This window comes from Patella vulgata, chromosome 2 (assembly GCF_932274485.2).
Source record: "Patella vulgata chromosome 2, xgPatVulg1.2, whole genome shotgun sequence".
In the NCBI taxonomy this organism is placed as follows: domain Eukaryota; kingdom Metazoa; phylum Mollusca; class Gastropoda; family Patellidae; genus Patella; species Patella vulgata.
The window spans coordinates 12,089,114-12,111,199 of NC_065880.2; the positions used below are offsets into that span (position 1 = coordinate 12,089,114).

The 22,086-nt window shown below is 36.8% G+C and overlaps 1 protein-coding gene across 1 annotated transcript in view; it reads left to right on the forward strand.

Moving 5' to 3' along the window:
• Nucleotides 1-2,326: 2,326 nt before the first annotated feature.
• The window catches only part of LOC126812033 (sine oculis-binding protein homolog B), a 38,600-nt gene continuing 18,840 nt past the window's right edge, over nt 2,327-22,086 (forward strand). Inside the window, exon 1 of the mRNA XM_050538197.2 lies at nt 2,327-2,536. Coding sequence (XP_050394154.2) covers nt 2,462-2,536 — 75 coding nt within the window. The 5' untranslated portion in view covers nt 2,327-2,461. The remainder of the gene's footprint in view (nt 2,537-22,086) is intronic.

Genomic DNA, 22,086 nt, shown 5'->3' on the forward strand with positions numbered 1-22,086 from the left:
CTGTCGGGGCAAACATTTCCCTTACTGCATAGCGGGGGGGGGGGGGGCGACACCTCCCATTGCTCAGCTACATATATTTTTTTGTAAATCAACACTTTTTATGAGAAAAGTTTCTCGGCCGTATGCTTTATCCTTTATCGTCAGATGTGAGACAGGATGGGCACTCAAAGCATGAGATAATGATATAGACATTATGTGATATCACAATTAATGCTTTGCATCCATGAAATTGAATGTCGTTGTATTAATTCATAATAAAAATTGACGTCAAACGAGGTGTTGAATTTCTCTGTTTAAAAAGCTCAATGTGTATGTATATACGCCAAAATGACGATAGAGACCATGCGGGGGGGGGGGGATACATTGTCCCAGGAACCTGGCAAACCCCCTCCTGCAAAAATTCCTGGATCCGCCCCTGTAGTCGGTACAGAAAAAAGTGTGAGGTTAAACCCCATTTCATTTCATTTATTTGCGCAGGAGTCGTTTGTCAGTCACAAAAAAATCAGAGCTGATTGTTCAGTTTAGCTTATGTGGTCAACAAATGCTGCGATTTGGTTTTTAAAATTAGTTTTCAGATATTTGTGTAATAAGCACAAGGTCGATAAGCCTGCAGCATACCAATCTGAAAAAAAACCACCAAAAAAAAAAACCAGACTGGGTATATACAAACATTTTAGTGAAAAATGAAAATTTACTGTATAATTGGGAATCAGTAGATATTCTGTAACTTTCTCGAAATTTTTAAAATAAATTTTAGTCTGAATATACAGCAACACGTCAGTGAAGGGTTCCGGAGTGCCCAAATCGCCCAATGTGTATGTATATACGCCAAAATGACGATAGAGACCATGCGGGGGGGGGGGGGGGAGGATTCATTGTCCCAGGAACCTGGCAAACCCCCTCCTGCAAAAATTCCTGGATCCGCCCCTGTAGTCGGTACAGAAAAAAGTGTGAGGTTAAACCCCATTTCATTTCATTTATTTGCGCAGGAGTCGTTTGTCAGTCACAAAAAAAATCAGAGCTGATTGTTCAGTTTAGCTTATGTGGTCAACAAATGCTGCGACTTGGGTTTTAAAATTAGTTTTCAGATATTTGTGTAATAAGCACAAGGTCGATAAGCCTGCAGCATACCAATCTGAAAAAAAAACCACCAAAAAAAACCCCCAGACTGGGTATATACAAACATTTTAGTGAAAAATGAAAATTTATTGTATAATTGGGAATCAGTAGATATTCTGTAACTCTCTCGAAATTTTTAAAATAAATTGTAGTCTGAATATACAGCAACACGTCAGTGAAGGGTTCCGGGGTGCCCAAATCGCCCAGATTGACCGCTCTTCAAGAAATGGCTCGACTTTTTTTAGAACAAAGATCTTTGCACTGACGGTCGAAGTGTGGAGAAATGCTTTTAATGAAAATGTTGTCATGGACATACACTAAATTATTATAGGTTCCATAATATTATCAAAACAAAATTTAAACATGTTACGGAGCATTGTTGTGGGTTTTTTTTGGTGGTGAGTGGGGTTAGCTGGGTTGAGTTTTTTTTGTGCCTCATGCATTAATTTAGAATCTAGGCTTAAGATTTTTGATTTAAATGAGAATATTGTCATGTATGGACATATACTAGATTATTATAGAGTTCATATAATATTATCAAAGGAAAATTATTTAAACATGTTACGGAGCATTGTTTTTTTTTCTGGTGGTGGGTGTGGTTGGGTAAGTTGTGCCTCGTGCGTTAAGTTAGGATCGAGGGGAGATATATTAATCCAGGAAGCTTCGGCTATAATGTGTCCATAATATTATCATTTAAACATGTTACCGAGCATTGTCGTTCTTTTCTGATGGTGGGTGGTGGGTGTGGTTGGGTGGGTTGTGCCTCATGCATTAATTTAGTATTGAGGCGAGATAGATTAATCCAGGAAGCTTCAGCTATAATGATCATTCTCTGTAAAAAATATTTATTATCAGAATTTATGTAATAAATGTATGTTCTGGAGTCATGGATTTTTTTATTGATTGTCTGCTATGTATGAAGTATAGAAGAGACCAGACGCCAACTGATTTGATCAGATCGTCGAAAAACATTATCTTGAACGTCTTGTAAAGACAGGAGATAATTACTCAACTCTACTCGGAAGATAAAAGAATGGTTAGGCAACAACCCTTCCCGACAGGCGTGTGGTTAGACATTATATTATAAAATTTAAATTCCACAACTAGAGTGTCCAGTGTTGGAAAGAAAAAAAAAGGGGCGGGAAGGATCCATTGCGCCATTGGTGAAGTGTAATTTACTACTACAAAGCTTTCTGTCTGTTTCTCTATAGCCGGCATATTATTAGTATCAATATGGAGTATCGGGTTGCACGCAGCTCAGTTTACAAGTCAATACAGTCGAGTTTTAACGTGGATCGTATAGCAAACAAATCTACTGCCGCGCGATAGAAGCCGTCTGACCATGGACAAGGATAGAAGGAAAACACCCCAACCCAAAGACATTACAATTAAACAGGAACCCAGTGACGATATCAAGGTAAGAAGGGTGTATATGTGAGAGAGAGAGTGAGTGAGACAATATTAACAGGCGGTCTGTGGTAGCGTTGAGCAATGAGCTCTCTTAGTTATCTCGACCACTGGCTCGATCGGTGGTTCGGTAATCTTGAACATCCTACAAGTTATTGAAGAAAGTGTTATCTTACCGTAGTTTCAACACTACAACAAATTGCGACCATTGTTCGCATTCTATTCTTGATATTGATAAAAAAAATTCTAGTAAAAAATGTTTATTGGTGTCGGTTAATAACCAGACTACAGTGTTTTACGTTAGTAAGTTTATGTATCGTAACAGTCTATATTGTCAACTTTTCAACACTTAGATAAAATCCGGTTTGTTTTGGTCATTATTAAGGGTTTCATTGTTCAATATCGACAAATTTGCAATTAAAGTTTAATATCCATTTCGAAAAAAAGTTTTCTTTTAGTATGGATAAGAGTTAAAAATCAATTGTCAACTTATTTGATTTTACACAAAATCGTTAAATGATCATGTGTGTAGTTTACTTTCAATTTTAAAAAATCAATGTTTGTAATGTTATATTTAGTACTGACATCCCTCATAATATTATCGTCGGTGTTTTTTCTGATCCGGAACGTCGACACCACTATAGAGTGGGACCAAATTTTGTCTTGCTTCACGAATAACCAGACAACGGCTTCCCTCGCGTTGTGTATTAAAAAATATATAGCAAGATAAAACGGAATATCAAATTCTTACGTCCCTTGCATGTATTTTTGAGAGAGAAAAAAATCGCATGCTACCACGGAGCATAGGGGATATGGGTTAGCTAATCATAAATAAAATATAGAGTTGGGGAGTTTAAAATAGAAAGTATATGCCATTGATCGGTGGTACCCTCTACCCTTTCTGTCTTGCGAAATGCAATAGTCAATAGTCTAGTGGTGTCTTTGTCTTCTTTGATTGGTATTTAGTAATTGAACATATTAACACAAGGTACAATTTTATGGATACACAATTACTGAGTTTAATACTAAGCAACGTTTCGACGAGAGATGGGGTTTAACGTCCACTCGACACAAACTAGGTCATTTCGGGACTAACACATGGTTCAATTTTATTTCAATAATTCGCTTGCGCGTAGGTTTTTTTTAGCAGTAGGAGGAAATCGGGGGACCCGGAGAAAACCGTCGAGGTTGGACAGGCGACCCTACTCCTTGTCACGTACAACAGGGGAATCGAAACCCCGCCAGTTGACTCAATGACAGACCGTATGATACAGCGCGCACGTGCCTACCAACCACCCTATTATTTGCTTGATAAAGACGAGAGTATCCTCGTCTTTGTTTAAAAACACGGGTGAGCCCGTCTAGTACGACTGTGTCCCGTTCAAATTTAAAGTTTTTTTTACGATACTGATTGTATTCAATGTAATAATAAATGATTTAGATTAATTGTTTGTTAGTCTATATCTATTTATCGATCTAGTCCCGTCGGATTAATTTATATTGGAATGATAATAATGTGACTGATTGAATTTCTGCTTTTTATATGTGTTGTTTTAGTTTTTTGAGATAAATATATTTAGATAATATGCTGTTCATTTTCTGACGTAATATGAGATGACAATGACTAGTACCGATAAAGAAATAATATGCTTTTCTTTGAAAGAGAGAGCGAGAGAGAGAGAGGAGGGGAGAGAGTAGGTCATTTCGGGACTAGAATATGGTTCCATTTTTCGCCTGTGCGTAGGGGTCTTTAACTGTGTGTGGAAACCGGAGGACCCACGAGGTTGGACGGGCGTCCCCACTCCTTGTCACGTACAAGCGTGGAATCCAAAGCACGCAACTTGATACAATTACTGCCTTAAACGCGTTAAATCATTCAACCACCCAACCACCCAGCAGTCCGTTGAAAAGATAATCTCTTATAGAGTTAGGTACCTTTAAAATAAGCTTGGCATCACCAATCATCTACACATTTACGAGCTAAATGTATATGTACCATAATGATTAGTACCGATATTATTATGCAATTCGTAGGAAGGATTGTTATGTACCACAATGATTAGTACAGATGGAGGGATTATCTCTTAAAGTTACCAATATCATAAGGGGGGGGGGGGGTGGCTGAATGGTTAGCGTGTGCGCGCTGTATCATAAATTCTGTCATTGAGTCAACGTGACAAGGAGTAGGGTCGCCTGTCCAACCTCGTGGGTTTTCTCCGTGTCCTCCGGTTTCCTCCCACTGCTAAAGACCCCTACGAGCAAGCGAATTATTGAAATAAAATTAAACCATATGTTAGTCCCGAAATGACCTAGTTTTCGTCGAGTGGACGTTAAACCCCATCTCTCTCTCTCTCTCTCTCTCTCTCTCTCGCTCTCTCACCAATTTCATAAGCATGATAACGCATGACACAATTACAAAGAATACAAGTAATGTGTTATTCTCATCCAGTTACAATCTGATTAAAACACGGATCCTATTTCATTTCGTTTTTTATAGTTCAAAATTTCATTTTACTTGTCTTTACTGCACTAGGATCTGGCAGAATTGTTATATAACCCCTGTTCTTGTTGATGTGAGGGATTAGCCAATGAAACGATCTGTTATGGCGAGTTTTTGGCGTGAGTTGCACGGAACTGTTGGTAACCCACAGCTTGTATTCCATATAATTGTGTCATGTGTTTTTCTCATTCAGTTACTAAATGCCGCTGAAACAAAATAATAAACATCGTGATGCACACAATATTCATATAATTATGAACGGTGACTAAGTGGGTAAGACGCTGGCTCGCTAGCCTGGAGGTCGGGTGTTCGATACCTGCATTGGCCGAGAAAGTTCATCCAGATTTTCCGGCGTGGTTCCCCCTTGTCAGTGATGCAGGAGGGTCTGACAAGGACAGCTGTCTAGTCGTTCGGATGGGACGAAAAACCGAGGTCCCGTGTACACATTGGCGTGCACGGAAAAGATCCCATGACAGTTGGAATTCCCTCATAGCACACTGTTTGGTGTATAATGCCGTCTTCATTAGCCCAATTCGGTGCTGAACAGTAGGACGTTAAACCCCATTTCATTTCTTTTCATGAACCATGATGATTAGTATCGATACAGAATTCATGTACATAATTCGTTGGACAGATTATCTTATAGTACCTTGTACACATTTTATAGGTTAACTATGTATGAGCCTTAATAACTAATATATTTGCATAACTGCATGTTAGGGGGTCATTCCTGGTTCCATAAATGATACCACCCCCCCCCCCCCCATGACTTGTAAAGTACAGCGATTTTCAGTTTTAAGGGGAGAGAGAAAAGCCTCCCCTCGATCCACATTCGGGTGCGCGGCAGGTGCTCGAGAGTGATTGCTCGCCTTAATAAACAATGACTGTAATAACTAATATATTTCCAGATATCGTTATTGACCGATTGATATTCCAACTTTAGAATATCTTGAATAAAACGGCCCACGGAACATCTTGGCATTATGGCGATAATCCTTTCTATTTCAGTAGGTTTGATTGTCCATATGATTAATCTTAATCTAAGTCGATATGATCCTGGACAAAAATAGCCCTGGATTACGCAGGACGCAGGTATTAATAATATCTTTACAGATGTTAAAGCCAGAACAGGTCGAATATAGGTTGCAGTGGTACGTGCAAACCCCATTCTATCATGCGCCTGAAACGTGATTTTCGATAACTCTGCCAAAAAACCAAAAAAATTATAGTGGGAAGTTGTCACGCCTCTAGGGTATCGACATGTTTATCCAGGCCCCAAGTGATTGCTGCTCAATAAGCTTGTTTCGAGCTTCACTTGATAACTATAGCGTTGGTATTTCTTTGGAAATGTATCACAGTTGCTTGGGACTACAATGTAGGGACCTGTTTCACGACATTTTAACTAAGATAAAATCCAAATTTTAGTAATTTAGATTGATTTTAGTGCTTAGACAATCAAAATAGTAGTATCTACTAAAATTTCGATTTTATCTTTAGTTAAAGATACATTATGTAAGATTTAGATAAAGAACTAGCCATTCTTGCTATAATAGTTCGAAAGTAGATGATGTAAAATGAATAGTTTGAAAATTTTATTCAAATTACTCTACTGCAAGCAAAGATATTAGCCTTTGAAGGTTTGACAGACGTCTGCAATAATTTCAACCACCGTACTGGTTGATCGAAGCTAAGTCTCGGTCCTCCATATTTGATTAAATCAAAGTATCGCTGAACCATTCTAATCTATTTAATATCGGAGAAATCTGATGCCATCGAGAGTTGATTAAGGCCTGGATCAGTTAATTAATGTTTAATTAATAATTTAGAAAACATTTAAGGCCTAAAGAAAGACCTGCAATAGGCAGATTTAGCTCTTGCATAATGCATGTTTAATATTTCGAGAAACCAGGCCCAGGATATAAAGTTTCATGGACCGGGATGAACTGTTTATCTTGTGGGTCTGTATATAAAATCTTTGTCTATCCCTTTTCCCCTATCATCTGTCAGTAAACTCTAATGTTTGTATTCTTCTTAACCGTAGTATTATACTTGTACAAATATGACCCGAAGGATTGTCACCAAATTAAACGCCGAGTCATTCAATTAAATAGTCTGTTTGGTGATTTTTTTGTTGAAACCAAACACATAAAAACAGGTTGAGACTCTTATTAATTGCATGCACTTACCACCAAGAGTTGAAAATGTTTAACGTATTGGTAAATGTTTGTATGTCTGAAGTGAAAAGGGCGGGAAAAATTGAATCTAGATTATAATTCGAAACAGGATTGTTTAATGATGGGAGAAAAGACTTTGATGCATCGTCTCCAAATTGTATATTTTTAACCCAATTTATGGAAATATTTATTATTATAAAGTGACATATCTGGTGTTGTTAAACAGTCAATGGAACGTGATATCATTCGTTTAACAGTACTTGAAAGAACTGAGAAATACAGTTGATATTTATGTCAGGATAACCTATATTTTATTACTGTTCTCGAAATAGCTAATCTGTCATTATGACGATAATGATTTTCGTAAAGCGATTGAAAGACATACAATTTGGAGACGCTAAGCCCCCCCCCAACACTTATCTCTAATAGTAAGTGCAGGAGGACCGCACTACACGTAAAACAAAAACCTACAAGTGTTAGCAAATTATTTAAAAAGATGTACAATTTTAGTTTTGATCTTGTACTCAACCTAAAAAGTGGGGCTCTCCAAATGTGGGGGCCCGGGACATTTTTATGAGACAAATTGCTACCTGAGAACCCGACTGTTATATCGAAAACTTGAACTGATTTTGTTGGGATAACACTTAGATCTTTCTCCCAACCAAATTCCAACCACAATATTATTTTTATTGATGGGCTTGTACAAAGTCGCTTTGATGTGAGAATCAGACGATGCTATCTCTACCTGCTATAAGGACACAGAACAGTCTGGTTTCAATAATTCATCCAGTGATTCTTAGGTAATTGCTCTATCTCAAACCACAAAACCGGTTATTTTTTTAGGAAATAATAATAATAATAATACCACAAAGTTCCGTTTGCTTTCGGCTGTATACTGTAAAGTTCTGTCCTTCTGAAACTTTGAGTCCTATTTTCTCCGAACTGACTTGTATCGACATAGAATAGTCTGGTGAGCAGGGAGCCAATCTGATTGAAATACAGATCTATATTTCGTTTCGTTTTTTTTATACTTTCGATGGCCTACACTACATGTAAAACGAAATTGTGAACTATTAAAAACGAAACGAAATATGATCTGTGTTTTAATCAGATTGGCAGGGAGCGCAATGTGTGCCCATGCTCGATCTCGACTTCTGTGTCGAATTGGTGAAGGCGGTGCCATAACAAACGTATAAATATGTTTTAACAACCCTTTTGTCGGCTATTTTATTGTCTGATCTGTATGCTGTGTTTAATCGATCTGGTGTTTACGGTAATAACTGGGGTTTGACTTGAAAATGGCACCCGAATCACGTCACATTAAACATTTTAGACTAACAAAATGGTTAGGCCTAAATGATAAGACCAGCTCAATTTTTCGTCATAGATCACGAGATGTAAACAGGGCTCGAGCTAATCCCAATCCTAACCCTGGACCTAGCCCCAATGCTTACCCTAAACCTAACCTACAATCTCGCCAACAATCACGCGCCCTGACCTTTTTTACATCTCAGCGCCCTTGACAAAAATTGAGCTGGTCTTAACAAATAAATTTAGCCCTTACAAAATCTAAACCTGTTTGGCAGTGCGTTTGCGAGAAGAAGATATGATTTGTAATGTAATTGGTTTGATATTCTCAAGTCACTAACTCGTGTTTACAGTGATCACAACATCAATCGAATTTGGTGTAATTGGGGGGATATTATCAAGTCACTAACTCGTTTTTACCGTGATCACGACATTAATCGAACTTTACATCAGTGAGATCAATGCCGCGTTGTCTAATTGCCATATATAAAGAATGTCGCTTGTCATTTTAAAGAGACAAAAAATAGCACATTACACCCATGTAGTTAAAAAAAAGTATTGTCAGTCTTTTCATTATTGGTGTAAGTTCACACGTTTTAAAAATTCAGCCATTATTTATACGGCTAACCTTTGATTGCCACAAAGCGTTTATCGTGTCGTGTGTTTAATTTGACTATAGATATATATGTAGATATGAAATATTATATAGCTTAATATATGATATAAGATCATATAATTATATAGTTAATATATATATCTATATGTATTATACAGCCTATTCTTACATTATGTGAATGTCAGTTACTTATAGCACTGCATGGAAGTATAGAAATAAACGTATTTTTGTATAACCTAAATAGCTAGAATTACAGGCTATCGATTGCAGACTGACATATGCGTTTGTAACCTAAGCAGGGTAATCAGGGTGTGTAACCTTAGAATATCCTGTGAGCCTGCTTATCAGTCAATCATCTAATGACGCAAGGGCTAACTGAAATTGAGCTCATTCATATGGATTTTTATTCCGAAAATACGCTCAATAACTATTGCATTTCAAAGTTATATTTTCTGTATAAATATCACTATGAATAACACAATCAGGGTTCTAACGGTACATGTGTGCAATATGAAAATGCACGAAGACAACTATTTCTGAAAAACAAAAGTTATAAACTGTGGAATGCTTGATTAAAATTCGATCCATACATCGAAAAGAAAATATTTTTAGTTGTATGAAAATCAAATTTACGAAAATAAGGGAATGTATATTTGCATGTAGACAATTGTGTAAGTGCCATTTTGTAACACATGGTAACAATGAAAACAGTAATATACAATGGCCGAGAAAGTTCATAAGGATTTCCCGACGTGGTTTGCCCTTGTGAGTGTTTGAGGACGGAGGGTCGGACACGGACAGCTATCTAGTCATTCGGATGAGACGGAAAACCGAGGTCCCGTGTATACATTGGCGTGCACGTAAAAGATCCCTTGGCAGTTGGAATTCGATATAAGAATAGATCATAGTGCCGCTGCCCTGGCAATATTTCCCTCATAGCACATTGTATGACATATGCCCTTCTTCATTTGCCCAGTCGGGGCAGAACAGTAGGACGTTAAACCCAATTTCATTCCATGCAGTGTAGTTAGAGATGATAATAATCCACGGTGAGATAACGAAACAGTGCATTAAACATACATTATGCAAGAGCTAAATCTGCCTATTGCAGGTCTTTCTTTAGGCCTGAAATGTTATCTAAATTATTAATAAGACATTAATTAACTTATCCAGACCATAATCAACTCTCGATGGCATCGCTAGTCTGCGATGTTTATTGGATTAGGTTCCGATTTGCTGTTCGACTTCCATTCATAATTAAATCAAATAATGGATAATCGAGACTGTGTTTTCTATCCTACCGACTTTAGTAATGATGATCAAGGCTAGCCCCAATATTCAATCGCTAAAATCTCGGATCAATTTGACAGAAATTTTTTAGAAATTCCTTTTACATGATCTAGTTTTTAACTATTATAGTGAGAACCGCCAGCTCTTTATCTAATCTCCCATAATCTATGTTTAATTATTAAGACTGTTGTTTGTTCTTGAAATAATGTAGCACCATGGGCCTTTCTGTCTGACATGGAGAGCGGACACGTACTAAAACCGGTCGCCAAATCTTACTTACGACCCATGCATCTTTTCTTACTACATATTTCTGTAGCCTTGTGATCGTCTAGAATTTGTCTCTAGCTGTCTTTACTTCTGCTTCACGTTGTGTATTTACTTCTTACAGTTTTCTTAAGACGTTTGTCTTACCAGGAATAACAATGCAACAGTTCGCTTCTACATTTTATATATCAGCTGCTTACATGGATACAAACATAATAGATTATAATACTAGCCAAATCTATTTCTCCATCCTAGCCAACCTCGCGGCTGTCTAGGAACTCAAATGGAACCTCTCTGGAATCTAATGGAAGTCTGCTTGAAAATTTCAAAAAGATATCTTATATAGCACTCAGGAATATCACGCATGACAGAGCGTGTTCATGGCCCTGAACTTGTGTAATTAACAAAATGATTGGTTAAATTAAACCCAATGACGCAATAGTACTTTTCCTTGCACATGTTTTGGCTAAATAACTCTTTTTTTTATATAACAATATGTCATTTATACCCTAAGTAGATTTAAGTCCACACTATATATAATATATATGTAAATATGTGTGAAACTATTAATTTGCCAAATATATTAATTAATGAAATATAAAGTCATCTTATTTCTCTATTCTTTGTCTATAAATTTAAAAACAATGTCGCCACGACTATATTGCTACAATAAACATGTCGAGATACCAGTTCTATCCTTGAGTGACATTTAGCAATTGAGCACATTAAAAAACACAACACAATTTATATGGAAAACAATCACAATTAATGTGAAAGTTTTGATCTGAACCATTTTCCATTACTCTTTAATTAAACATGGGAGTTTGGTGAATTATATAGTAACAAAGGCAAACACACTAAAAACAAAATGGCGATCAACGGAGCCATTGTTATAATATATAGACATACACGTTTCATACCTTAGCCGTAAAACAAGCGTTACGTGATATTTGAGCTTTCTTTCAATTATATTTCAATAAAATAAAATGAAAAACTATGATTATAGATTGTTGAATCCTTTAACTTAAAGATACATTATGTAAGATTTAGATAAAGAGCTAGCCGTTCTTGCTATAATAGTTCGAAAATAGATAATGTAAAATGCATAATTTGAAAATTTCATTCAAATTACTCTATTGCGAGCGAAGATATTAGCCTTTGGAGGTTTGACAAGACGTGTTCAATAATTTCAACCACCGTACTGGTTATTCGAATCTAAGTCTCGTTCTTCCATTTTTAGCTTAAATCAAAATATGGCTGAACTGTTCTAATCTATTTAATATCGGAGAAATCCGATGTGCAATAATTTCAACCACTGTACTGGTTGTTCGAAGCTAAGTCTCTCTCCTCCATTTTTAGCTTAAATCAAAATATAGCTGAACTGTTCGAATCTATTTCATATTGTAGAAATCCGATGTCATCGAGAGTTGATTATGACCTGGATCAGTTAATTAATATCTAATTAATAATTTAGAAAACATTTCAGGCAGATTTAACTCTTGCATAATGTATGTTTAAGGGAATTTGGGTGGCCCAGTGGTCTAATGTGTGCACTGCAGATCATAGCCAAAATACATTAATTTCTCACAGGGATTGTTCCCAACCCCCAGCCCCAGTGAAAGGTCATTTTTTTGTGCTAATATTGTATTAAATTCATTGAGATTGCACTAAATGTGCCACCATTCTAATATTTTCATTGGGGGCCATGACCCTGAAACGCCCTAGCAAACCAGCACCCCACCTGACTATGCTACTGAGAAGGGCCACTTGCTTGAACTCGCGGGTTTTCTCGGGGTAATCGAATTTTCCACCTTCGGCCATTCAAACCCGAGCACCCTTATTATCAAATTCCTCGCTGCACCACGCAGTAGACTCCCTTGTTTTACCCCGCGGATTTTCAAAGTGTAATCCAGTTTTCTCGTACTTTTAAAAGAAATATGGAAATAAATGTCCTGTTTACTTAATGTCCATTTCTCCTTCTGGAACATAAAGATGGTTCCCCCTTGTCAGTGATGCAGGGCGGAGGGCCTGATAAGGACAACTGTCTAGTCGTTCGGATGGTACGAAAAACCGAGGTCCCGTGTATACATTGGCGTGCACGTAAAAGATCCCTTGACAGTTGGAATTCGATATAGGAGTAGGCCGTAGTGCCGCCGTCCGGCCAAAATTTCCCTCATAGCACCCTTGACAGTTGGAATTCGATATAGGAGTAGGCCGTAGTGCCGCTGTCCGGCCAAAATTTCCCTCATAGCACACTGTGGCGTATGCTCGTCTTCATTAACCCAGTCCGGAGCACAGTAGGACATTAAACCCCATTTCATTTCATTTCATTTGAAACATAAAGAAGGAAGTTTTACCCTAAATGATTGATGAAATAACTGAGGAAATCTGACAAATGAAAGTAGAATAAAGACAGTATATTAATAGTTTTACTGATGTATTATCAACAGAATACTTATAAAACTATACCCAAGACGAATCCGTTAAAAATACTGCTATGATATAAATTCTAATTAACCGTTATTGATAGGTTTTGTTGTGTTAGCCCTCCATTAATTAAAAAATGACATATATCATCAACATGGATCAAAATGCATTATATAATATAGGATGATGAATTGGATATTATGTTATTTAAGATTTCACTAATTGAAAAACAAGTTGATATTGCGTGTTTATATGTGATCAGTATACATGAAATAAGATTTAGCTCGGCATGAAACCAGATCAAATTTTCTCTCTTCTCTCTAATTATCATATTATATACTCTGAATTCTGTATATTATTCTTAGTAATATTTTGTTTTATAGATTTCTGTAAATGTCTTTTCTTCATATAAAATTCTCGCTCCGAAAATCTCAGAATATGGGTCAAAAATATTTTTATTAGAATTAAAATACCCATTTTTTAAATAGATTTATGTAAATGTCTTTTCGTCTTATAAAATTCTTATTCCGAAAATCTCAGAATATGGGTCAAAAATACTTTTATTAGAATTTAAATACCCATTTTAGTCAAAACGTTGACCACGTATGGTCATTTTAGTTCCGTCTTCATTAGGGGGTGCGTGGCCAAATGGTTAACTCGTGTGCGTTGGATCAGAAGGTCTGTTATTGAGTCATCTGGCGTGGTTTCGATTCCACGGTTGTACGTGACAAGGAGTAGGGTTGCCTGTCCAACCTCGTGGGTTTTCTCCTTGTCCTCCAGTGTTTCCCTACTGCTAAAGAACCCTACGCTCAAGCGAATTATTGAAATAAAATTGAACCATATGTTAGTCCTGAAATGACCTAGTTTGTGTCGAATGGACGTTAAACCCATTTCTCTCTCTCTCTCTCTCTCTCTCTCTCTCTCTCTCCTTCCGTCTTCATTAGCAAGTTTGATGCCAAATCCCATTTCATTTTCATACAGGTCACAATTCTATGGAATACAATTACTGCTTTTTACGTCGCTCAGTAAAAAATCACTAGAGAAGCCTAGTCGAAACGTCGCTCAGTAAAAAAGCAGTAATTGTATTCCATAGAATTGTGACCTGTATACACTAGTTCAATTACTAAATGCCATTGAAACAGTTTGAAATTTACATTGGTTTCTCTTAATTTCACAACGCTCCCTTTCATCTGTCTTGGAATTAAAAGAGCATAATCAATGATCTGAAATCAATGGATTATCGGACTTAATAGAAAACATATAATAATTCATATTTAAGTTCGTCTTTATCACAAATGAATTACAGCGGCTGTTAGCTAATTAAATCCGGTATAAACCAGAATTAAGAATGGTGTTAACAATATGCGTTATATAAACCGGAATTTAGAAATGAAGATTGATTATCTTTCTTCAGTTGACAAATGGGGATCTGTCTGCTGCTTGGTCTTGAAGAAAGAGTTGGACGTGGGTCAAAGATATTGTTATTTCTGGTATGATGGTTGATGGTCATTAATGTGCTAGCTATGACCTATTACCCATACTTACAAATCATTGGCTGATTAACGACATTTGACAGACATATTCTTTCAAAACTGACATAAACGTCTGCTAGATTAGATTTGCCGCCATTTTTAACAGATAAATAAAAATCTATTTGTTCAGACAAATCTTGAAATATATGAATGTGATTATTTTATTGTAAAGAGAATAAACTAATAAGAAAAATTACTCTACTAGATATAGACGATGCAGGACACCTGCACAACGAAACAGAAATAAAAGAAATGGGGTTTAACTTCCGGCTGTTCTGCACTGACTCGGCTAATGAAGACGGGCAACAAAACAGATGGCAGACAATGTAAGAATACTAAACGGCCAATGAAAAATCTCAGGGAAAATATCAAAATTAAACTAAAAGTACCGACGAAAAAACTTCCTTTTAATAAAACAAAACAAAAATGTCATGCAGCCTCGAGTTTATTTGGCTCTCTTTGTTTCTGGTATTTTTGTACGTGGTCTTTGCGCGAGACCTAAAACTTATCTTCTTGTCTTTCTTGTCTATACAACAACCGTTATTTGTCGCGTTAAAAACCCTATCAATTTATGGCAATCTAATGGGTTAAAATTCATTTCAAACTAGTAAATGTTGAGTTATCCCTCCAACGTCACCACCGGAAAGTAATTGTTGGGTTGGGTTTTTTTGGCGTGAATTACTAAGGTAGAGAATTATTTTAAGTGCAAGTCGGTTTGTCATATCCTGGACAAATAACTGATGTGCGGTATTGAGTTGGTTGATAAATATTCATTCAAAAAGGGAAAAGTAGATATACATATATACTAGAGACTCCATTTCTTTCACGTAATTTATTTGATATATAGCCATGACTTGATTTTTTTTCAAAGTAGTAGCATGCAAAATACTATAATTAGACCCCAGGGGATAACCAAATTCAAAACTCCATTAATATTTATTATGCCAAATTCCAGACATATAGTCATAGACTTCTGCATAAACTTCTGAAAAAAAGAGATATATAACATATATAAAAAGAGTCAGTATTCTAGTAGCGAAGTAGTAGGCTACTAGACGCTCTAGGGGAGTAAGCATACACTGTCCGTCTCATGACAGTCGCTGTAACTAGGGTGTACCGGGAAATAGATATCAACAAAAATGCTTTGTTCTGACAGCAGTGACACGTTCCAAATATAATTTTAACACAGAGATCATTGCTACGATAGATGCGTAATGAAGATTTTAAGAAACGGAAGTGACGAAAGCAAAAGGAAAACACAAATTATCCTTCTATATAACTGACTTAAGTGACGAGTGATAACAGATACACGGGCCAATTTATGCTCAATAATAATTCCTTCAAGACCAAAAGTTGTTAGATGCGACTGTGAGAGGATGTCTGACAATTCAAGAAAACGAAAACGAAAAAAATAGAAAAAGTCCGTGCAGAATAGAATGAATAAAAACAAGGGAATGTACGGACTATTGCTATTGTATGTATGTGTGTAATGTATGTGTGTAATCACAGGAATCTGACCTTCTATCCGTATATATATGCAATATGCATACACCATGTCGTACCAGACAATATATAATAAAAAAACAATATTATATATATATTGTTTGGTACGACATGGTGAATGCATATATATACCGATAGAAGGTCAGAGTCCTGTGGTGTAATGCTAATTTAATGAATGAAATGAAATGGGGTTTAACGTCCTACTCTGACTGGGCTAATGAAGACGGATTTGGATTAATGTGATATGTAACAAATACAACAATTTCTAATAATTACTTACAGAGTTATTGCCCTTTTTCATGACACGATATTTTGTCATGACATATATAATCTTTTGTCACCGCGCCAATGATATTATGCAGTATAAATATTTACCTAATGAGTATATGGGTATATGTTTCGTTGCCTGGCAATCCATTTTCTGTCAAAGGATGAGAATAACTATAGGTACAGAGATGCAATAATTACATGGTAACGCTGTGAAGTCACGCCGCGCAGTAGAAAAATACATCGGTCTTAATTCAAAGTGCATAATGGGATTTTAATTTCTATGGTAAAGTACACCACAATCCTTTATGGAAATTTGCAATTATTTCTTGTAACATTAGTTCTGTACACAGCTGTCGAACGATAGGATTTCTTTTTTTTCACGCGCCAAATGTACCGACCTGATTAGAAAGATCACATCTCGTGTCTTATTTGAAGGTATAATCGGTGGAAAATCATGACGAAACACCAGTTCTATCGGAAAACAAAGATGAAATAGGCCAGAAATTTCTGGCCAGACATGATGTATTTTAAACACACACGATGGAAGGAAGCAAGTATTAATTTTCAGGGGAGAGGTCCAAAATGAAGCAACAAGAGACGCGCTATTTTTGTAATCGAACACTATGGGCAAATGGAGCGAACATGATCTTCATGAATATATCCACAGAGACTGTTCAAATTTGACATTTCCCTCGGTATCGTATTACTCGATTTTTTGCTATAATAATTGTATTTGTTATACCGTATTTATCTGGTAGGTAACTCGAGAACTAGATAGACTAGCCCGATGCAGACATTTGGCCAAGAAATTTTCAAGTAATTTCCTTATGAAGTCGGCAACACCCCGAGTTCGGCAGCTCGAATTTCCACAATTCCTCTCGCCCCAAGTCTCCTAACTCGCTGGTCGGAATCGGATTACCACCAATTTGCCCTAGAATCAATAGAGAATTTCTGATTAAACCAACACTGTGGGACATCTAGGATCCCCTTCTAGTTTCTATAAAGGCAATTTGAAATTGATACGAGGTATAAGTATCCGCTTTGTTACCTGGCCAAGTAAAATAAGTGAAGGACACACAGTTTAGATATAATATAAACCATATTAAAACGAACTGGCTGAACCCCTATATATATATATAATAATATTGTGTGGTCTGAATGTTGTGTATTACGTCACAGATATTGCTGTTTTCGGACAGGTATTGTTGTTTTCAAGCACGTACTCTGTGAATAATCCATGGGGGTGTCACAGGGAAGTTGATCGCCTTCTTTTAACTTTGGATGGTTTGAAGCTTTCGGAAGTTGTTTTTTTTTTATATAAAAGCAATTATGTTTTCTTGATTTTATTTGAAACAAGATATAAATAAGTAGTAAGGTATAGATTTTTTTACTATATACTAGGTACCGTAATATATGTAATATTTTTTGGGAAATCCCCATACTGCAGAGATTAGTCGTAATGTGGTAAGTACAACCTTATTTGGCCTTTTGGGAGACACCCCCACCCACACCACCCCGTGTTCGCACCCTGCTATTGAGTCACCATCCTTGAGCAACATACATGAATAGCTTTGCAAACATCCACAATAATGGTAAAGGCTAACATACACTGATAGCTTTGTGAACTTTCACAATAATGGTAAAGGCTAACATACACTGATAGCTTTGCGAACTTTCACAATACTGGTATAACATACGTTGATAGGTTTGCGAACTTTCACAATACTGGTATAACATACGTTGATAGCTTTGCGAACTTTCACAATACTGGTATAACATACGTTGATAGCTTTGCGAACTTTCACAATAAATGAGAAGTGATATGAAGTGTTCTTGGTTGTGTAAGCATTCGACGTATGTTACTATTTATAGCTTAAACGAGTTTCGTTTTTGAAAGGGTACCTTACCCCCACCCTGCTCGCATATTTTGATTCCTCCTGAATTCATCGAAATAACGTCGAACAAAACAAACGTGCGAAGCATTGCCGTCGTTTTTGTCCCACGCCTTTCGAAGCGAAACCTATACCCCCAGCCCCCGCCTCCCTCACTCACAAATTCATCAACACGCCCCTGCTTCAATATTCTCTGTTTCTTGGATATTAACACAGCTCTTTCAATCGAACAAGCGACCACTTTGACTTCAAGGAGTGGCAGATGTCATTCACGGGGCAGGGTATTATTATCCTTTGTAAACCTCATGGTGCATGGGGTAGGGTATTTTTATCCTTTGTAAACCTCATGATGCATGTAAGATTTATCTATTGATCTGCTTTCAAATTGAGACTGACTGGAATAGACTCTAGACATGGTTGTGTGGGTGGCACTTAAAGGAATATGTTCAAGAATGGGATAAATCGATAAGTAATCGAAACGGTTAATTATCTGGGCTAGAGAAGACTGACATGCAGTGTTGTAAGAGGTAAATTTGCCCGGACAGCGGCGTGTTCGCCTTATTGTCTTCACCAAATTATATCTGAAATGAAATGACGGGGCTAATGAAGACGGGCATACGCCATACAGTGTGCTATAAGGGAAATTTGCCTGGGCAGCGGCGCTACGGCCTACTCTTATATCGAATTCCAACTGCCAAGGTATCTTTTACCTGCATGCCAATGTGTACACGGGACCTCGGTTTTTCGTTCATCCGAACTACTACAGCTGTCCTGTACCACTAAAAAGGGGAAACCACGCCGGAAAATTCCGATGAACTTTCTCGGCCAATACCGCGAAGAGCCCAAATTCAATGACAGCCTTTGGCGTCTGGTTATCTAAGCCTACACCGGTAGTATTCTCATGTGCTATATGTTTAGCCTCGTTCATCGAGTCGCTTCATTACAAATGAGGCTCGAAAGCATTCTGGCACGCGATCCGTGTGCCAATATTACAATTTTCATTTTGTCTTAAAATATTGGATATCAGAAGCCCAACTTTTCACGGTAAGATAACAACATCAATGTTGATTTAAATTGACCAATATGTCGTGTTTGCAAACTCTCGTGGGTTTTCTTCGGGTCCTCCGGTTTCCTCCCAATGCTACAGACCCATACGCGCAAGCGAATTATTGAAATAAAATTGAACCATGCGTTAGTCCCGAAATGACCTAGTTTGTGTCGAGTGGACGTTAACCCCCCCTCTCTCTCTCTCTTTCTCTCTCTCTCTCTTTAAATATAGAAACTTATTACATTTTGATTTTAATAATATTATATCGAGGCAGTAAGTGAAAATGTCGTCTACTACAGTTCCAGTTTTTATGATGAACCAGACACACTGTAATTGGAAAGTAGAAAATAGCTTTAAATTGAAGGAAAATAGGTATCATTAATTAGCTAATTGCCATACACAATTGACAAATGATTGTTTCCATGTCTAGGATTTCTGAAACCATGTAAAATAGATTGGAACTGATGTTTACTGACGTATCAAGTTTGCTCACTTTGCCAGCTGAAATGTGAGGTTGCTTCCAGAGACCAATGTTAGGAGACTTGTACTAAGTCTTTGGCAAACAAACTGAAAATTAATACCAAGCCATAGTCAGTGCTTGGGTTTCTCATTTGACACTATCTCCATTAAACAAAAAATATATGTATACAGAAAACAAGATTTCATGTATAGATCGATTTGTTTTGAATCTTTGAAAGGTCTGAAGAATAATTACCAATAACAAACTAATTCGCCATGTAAAAAAATAAGGTATTTGAAATTTAAATGTCAAGGGAATTATCTATGTATCCATTATGTCAGTGTGTTTTTCTTATGTCATGTAGTCCTATATATTATATATAGACGGTGCATTGTCTATACTGGGGTTGAGTGGTCGAGTGGTTAATGCGTGCGCGTGTGATCATAAGGTCTGTCTGATGTATTTTATATAGACGGTGCTTTGTCTATACTGGGGTTGAGTGGCCGAGTGGTTAACGCGTGCGCGTGTGATCATAAGGTCTGTCTGATGTATTTTATATAGGTGGTGCTTTATCTATACTTGGAGGAGGGGGTGGGGCGAAGGAGTACGGTCACCTGTCCAACCTCGAGGATTTTCTCCAGGTCCTCCGGTTTCTCCCCAAATTTTTTAAATTAAATTGAACCATATGTTAGTCCCGAAATGACCTAGTTTGTGTCGAGTGGACGTTAACTCCACAAAAAAAAAGAATATGACCGAATATTTCCTAATGTTATCTATTGAAAGAATATAGATTAAATTTCTGATTGATAAGACAATTATTAGAGTAAAACTTGAGCTATTTTCTATTATATGACACATATGAAATCATTAATTTTCTAAATTAATAAATCTTTTCCTGGTGAAATGTGAACCAAGCTACTGTCTATTATGCAGTCAAGCAAACCTAGTTGTTTAGCTTGTTGATTAATCTATTTTCTTAAGTTCTAAGACTTGGCGTTTAAAGATAATAGCTTTCTTCAGAAGTCGGCTCAAATCTCGTGACCATTTCTTGTGACAGGTAAATCTAGCCTACCTGATGACAACCTCATAGACTTTGTTCGTTTTCTTTTTGAAATTGAGACGTCAGACGACTGCGATAAGCTATCACAGTCTATTAGGATTCGTACAGGTTTGTGGGCAAGGTAAAGAGGTCCAATTTCTTCCATTCTAATTATCCTTTATCACCTGATGTCACTTGTTAAAGACAGGCCTTTATTACTTTCTTCATCTTTTTTACCTGGTGGATGTAAAAAAAAACTTATTGAACAACTTGTCAATTTCACCACCGTGTCTAATACTGTAAAATACACCTTAATCAATTATCTACTTTACGCCTTGTGGTTCTATATCAAGAGATTTTTAATAGTACCTGTTAAAGAATGTCATGTAATTTTGTGACTTTGCGTGATTCGAGTTATCTTGTTAAGATTTGGATAATGATTATATGGGATTTTCTTCATAGAAACTATTTGGAGAGACAATGAAACTCGCTGTCAGGGCATTTGTAGGGAGGACTGGATTACAGAGAGGGGGGTTGAAGCCAGGGGCTCCAATATTACAGTGGTCCCCAATTCAATCTGATTAAAATACAGATTTATATTTCGTTTCGTTTTTTATACTTCCGATGGCCTACACTACAGTATAGTAAAAACAAGTAAAACGAAATTTCGAACTATAAAAAAACGAAACGAAACAGAATCTGTGTTTTAATCAGATTGCCACAAATTAATTCTAAAAAGATGCTTTATTTATAATTTTTACGATTTTATTAAATTCTGTATATGTTTTTGCCAAATAAATCTATCCGTCTATCAGACTGACATACAGATTACGGACAATGATCAGAATATGCCCCCTTTTCTTACTGTTGATTCAAGGGACCCCAGTGACATTTTAAGCCCAACGAAAATGAAAGCTTAATCCGGCCCTGGCGAAAAGTCACACAAGGTCTAACAAATTGCAGCCTCTGAAATCCCAAGGGGCTACAGTGAAATAGGAAACAATACCCTCTCCCACCTAGACCTAGACCCCTTGCTCTGGACTTTTCACTCTCTCATAACTGTGTCAATTGTTTACGAAACTTTAAGATTTTGGATACGTTGTGTAGATAATGCACATCAATAACATATCTTCCATGTCGGCCACTTTTTGCAATATCTTGGACCGTCACTGTTAGCTTGTTTTTTTATCTGACCCAACTGCTGATTTACCAATCTGATTAAAACATAGATCCTATT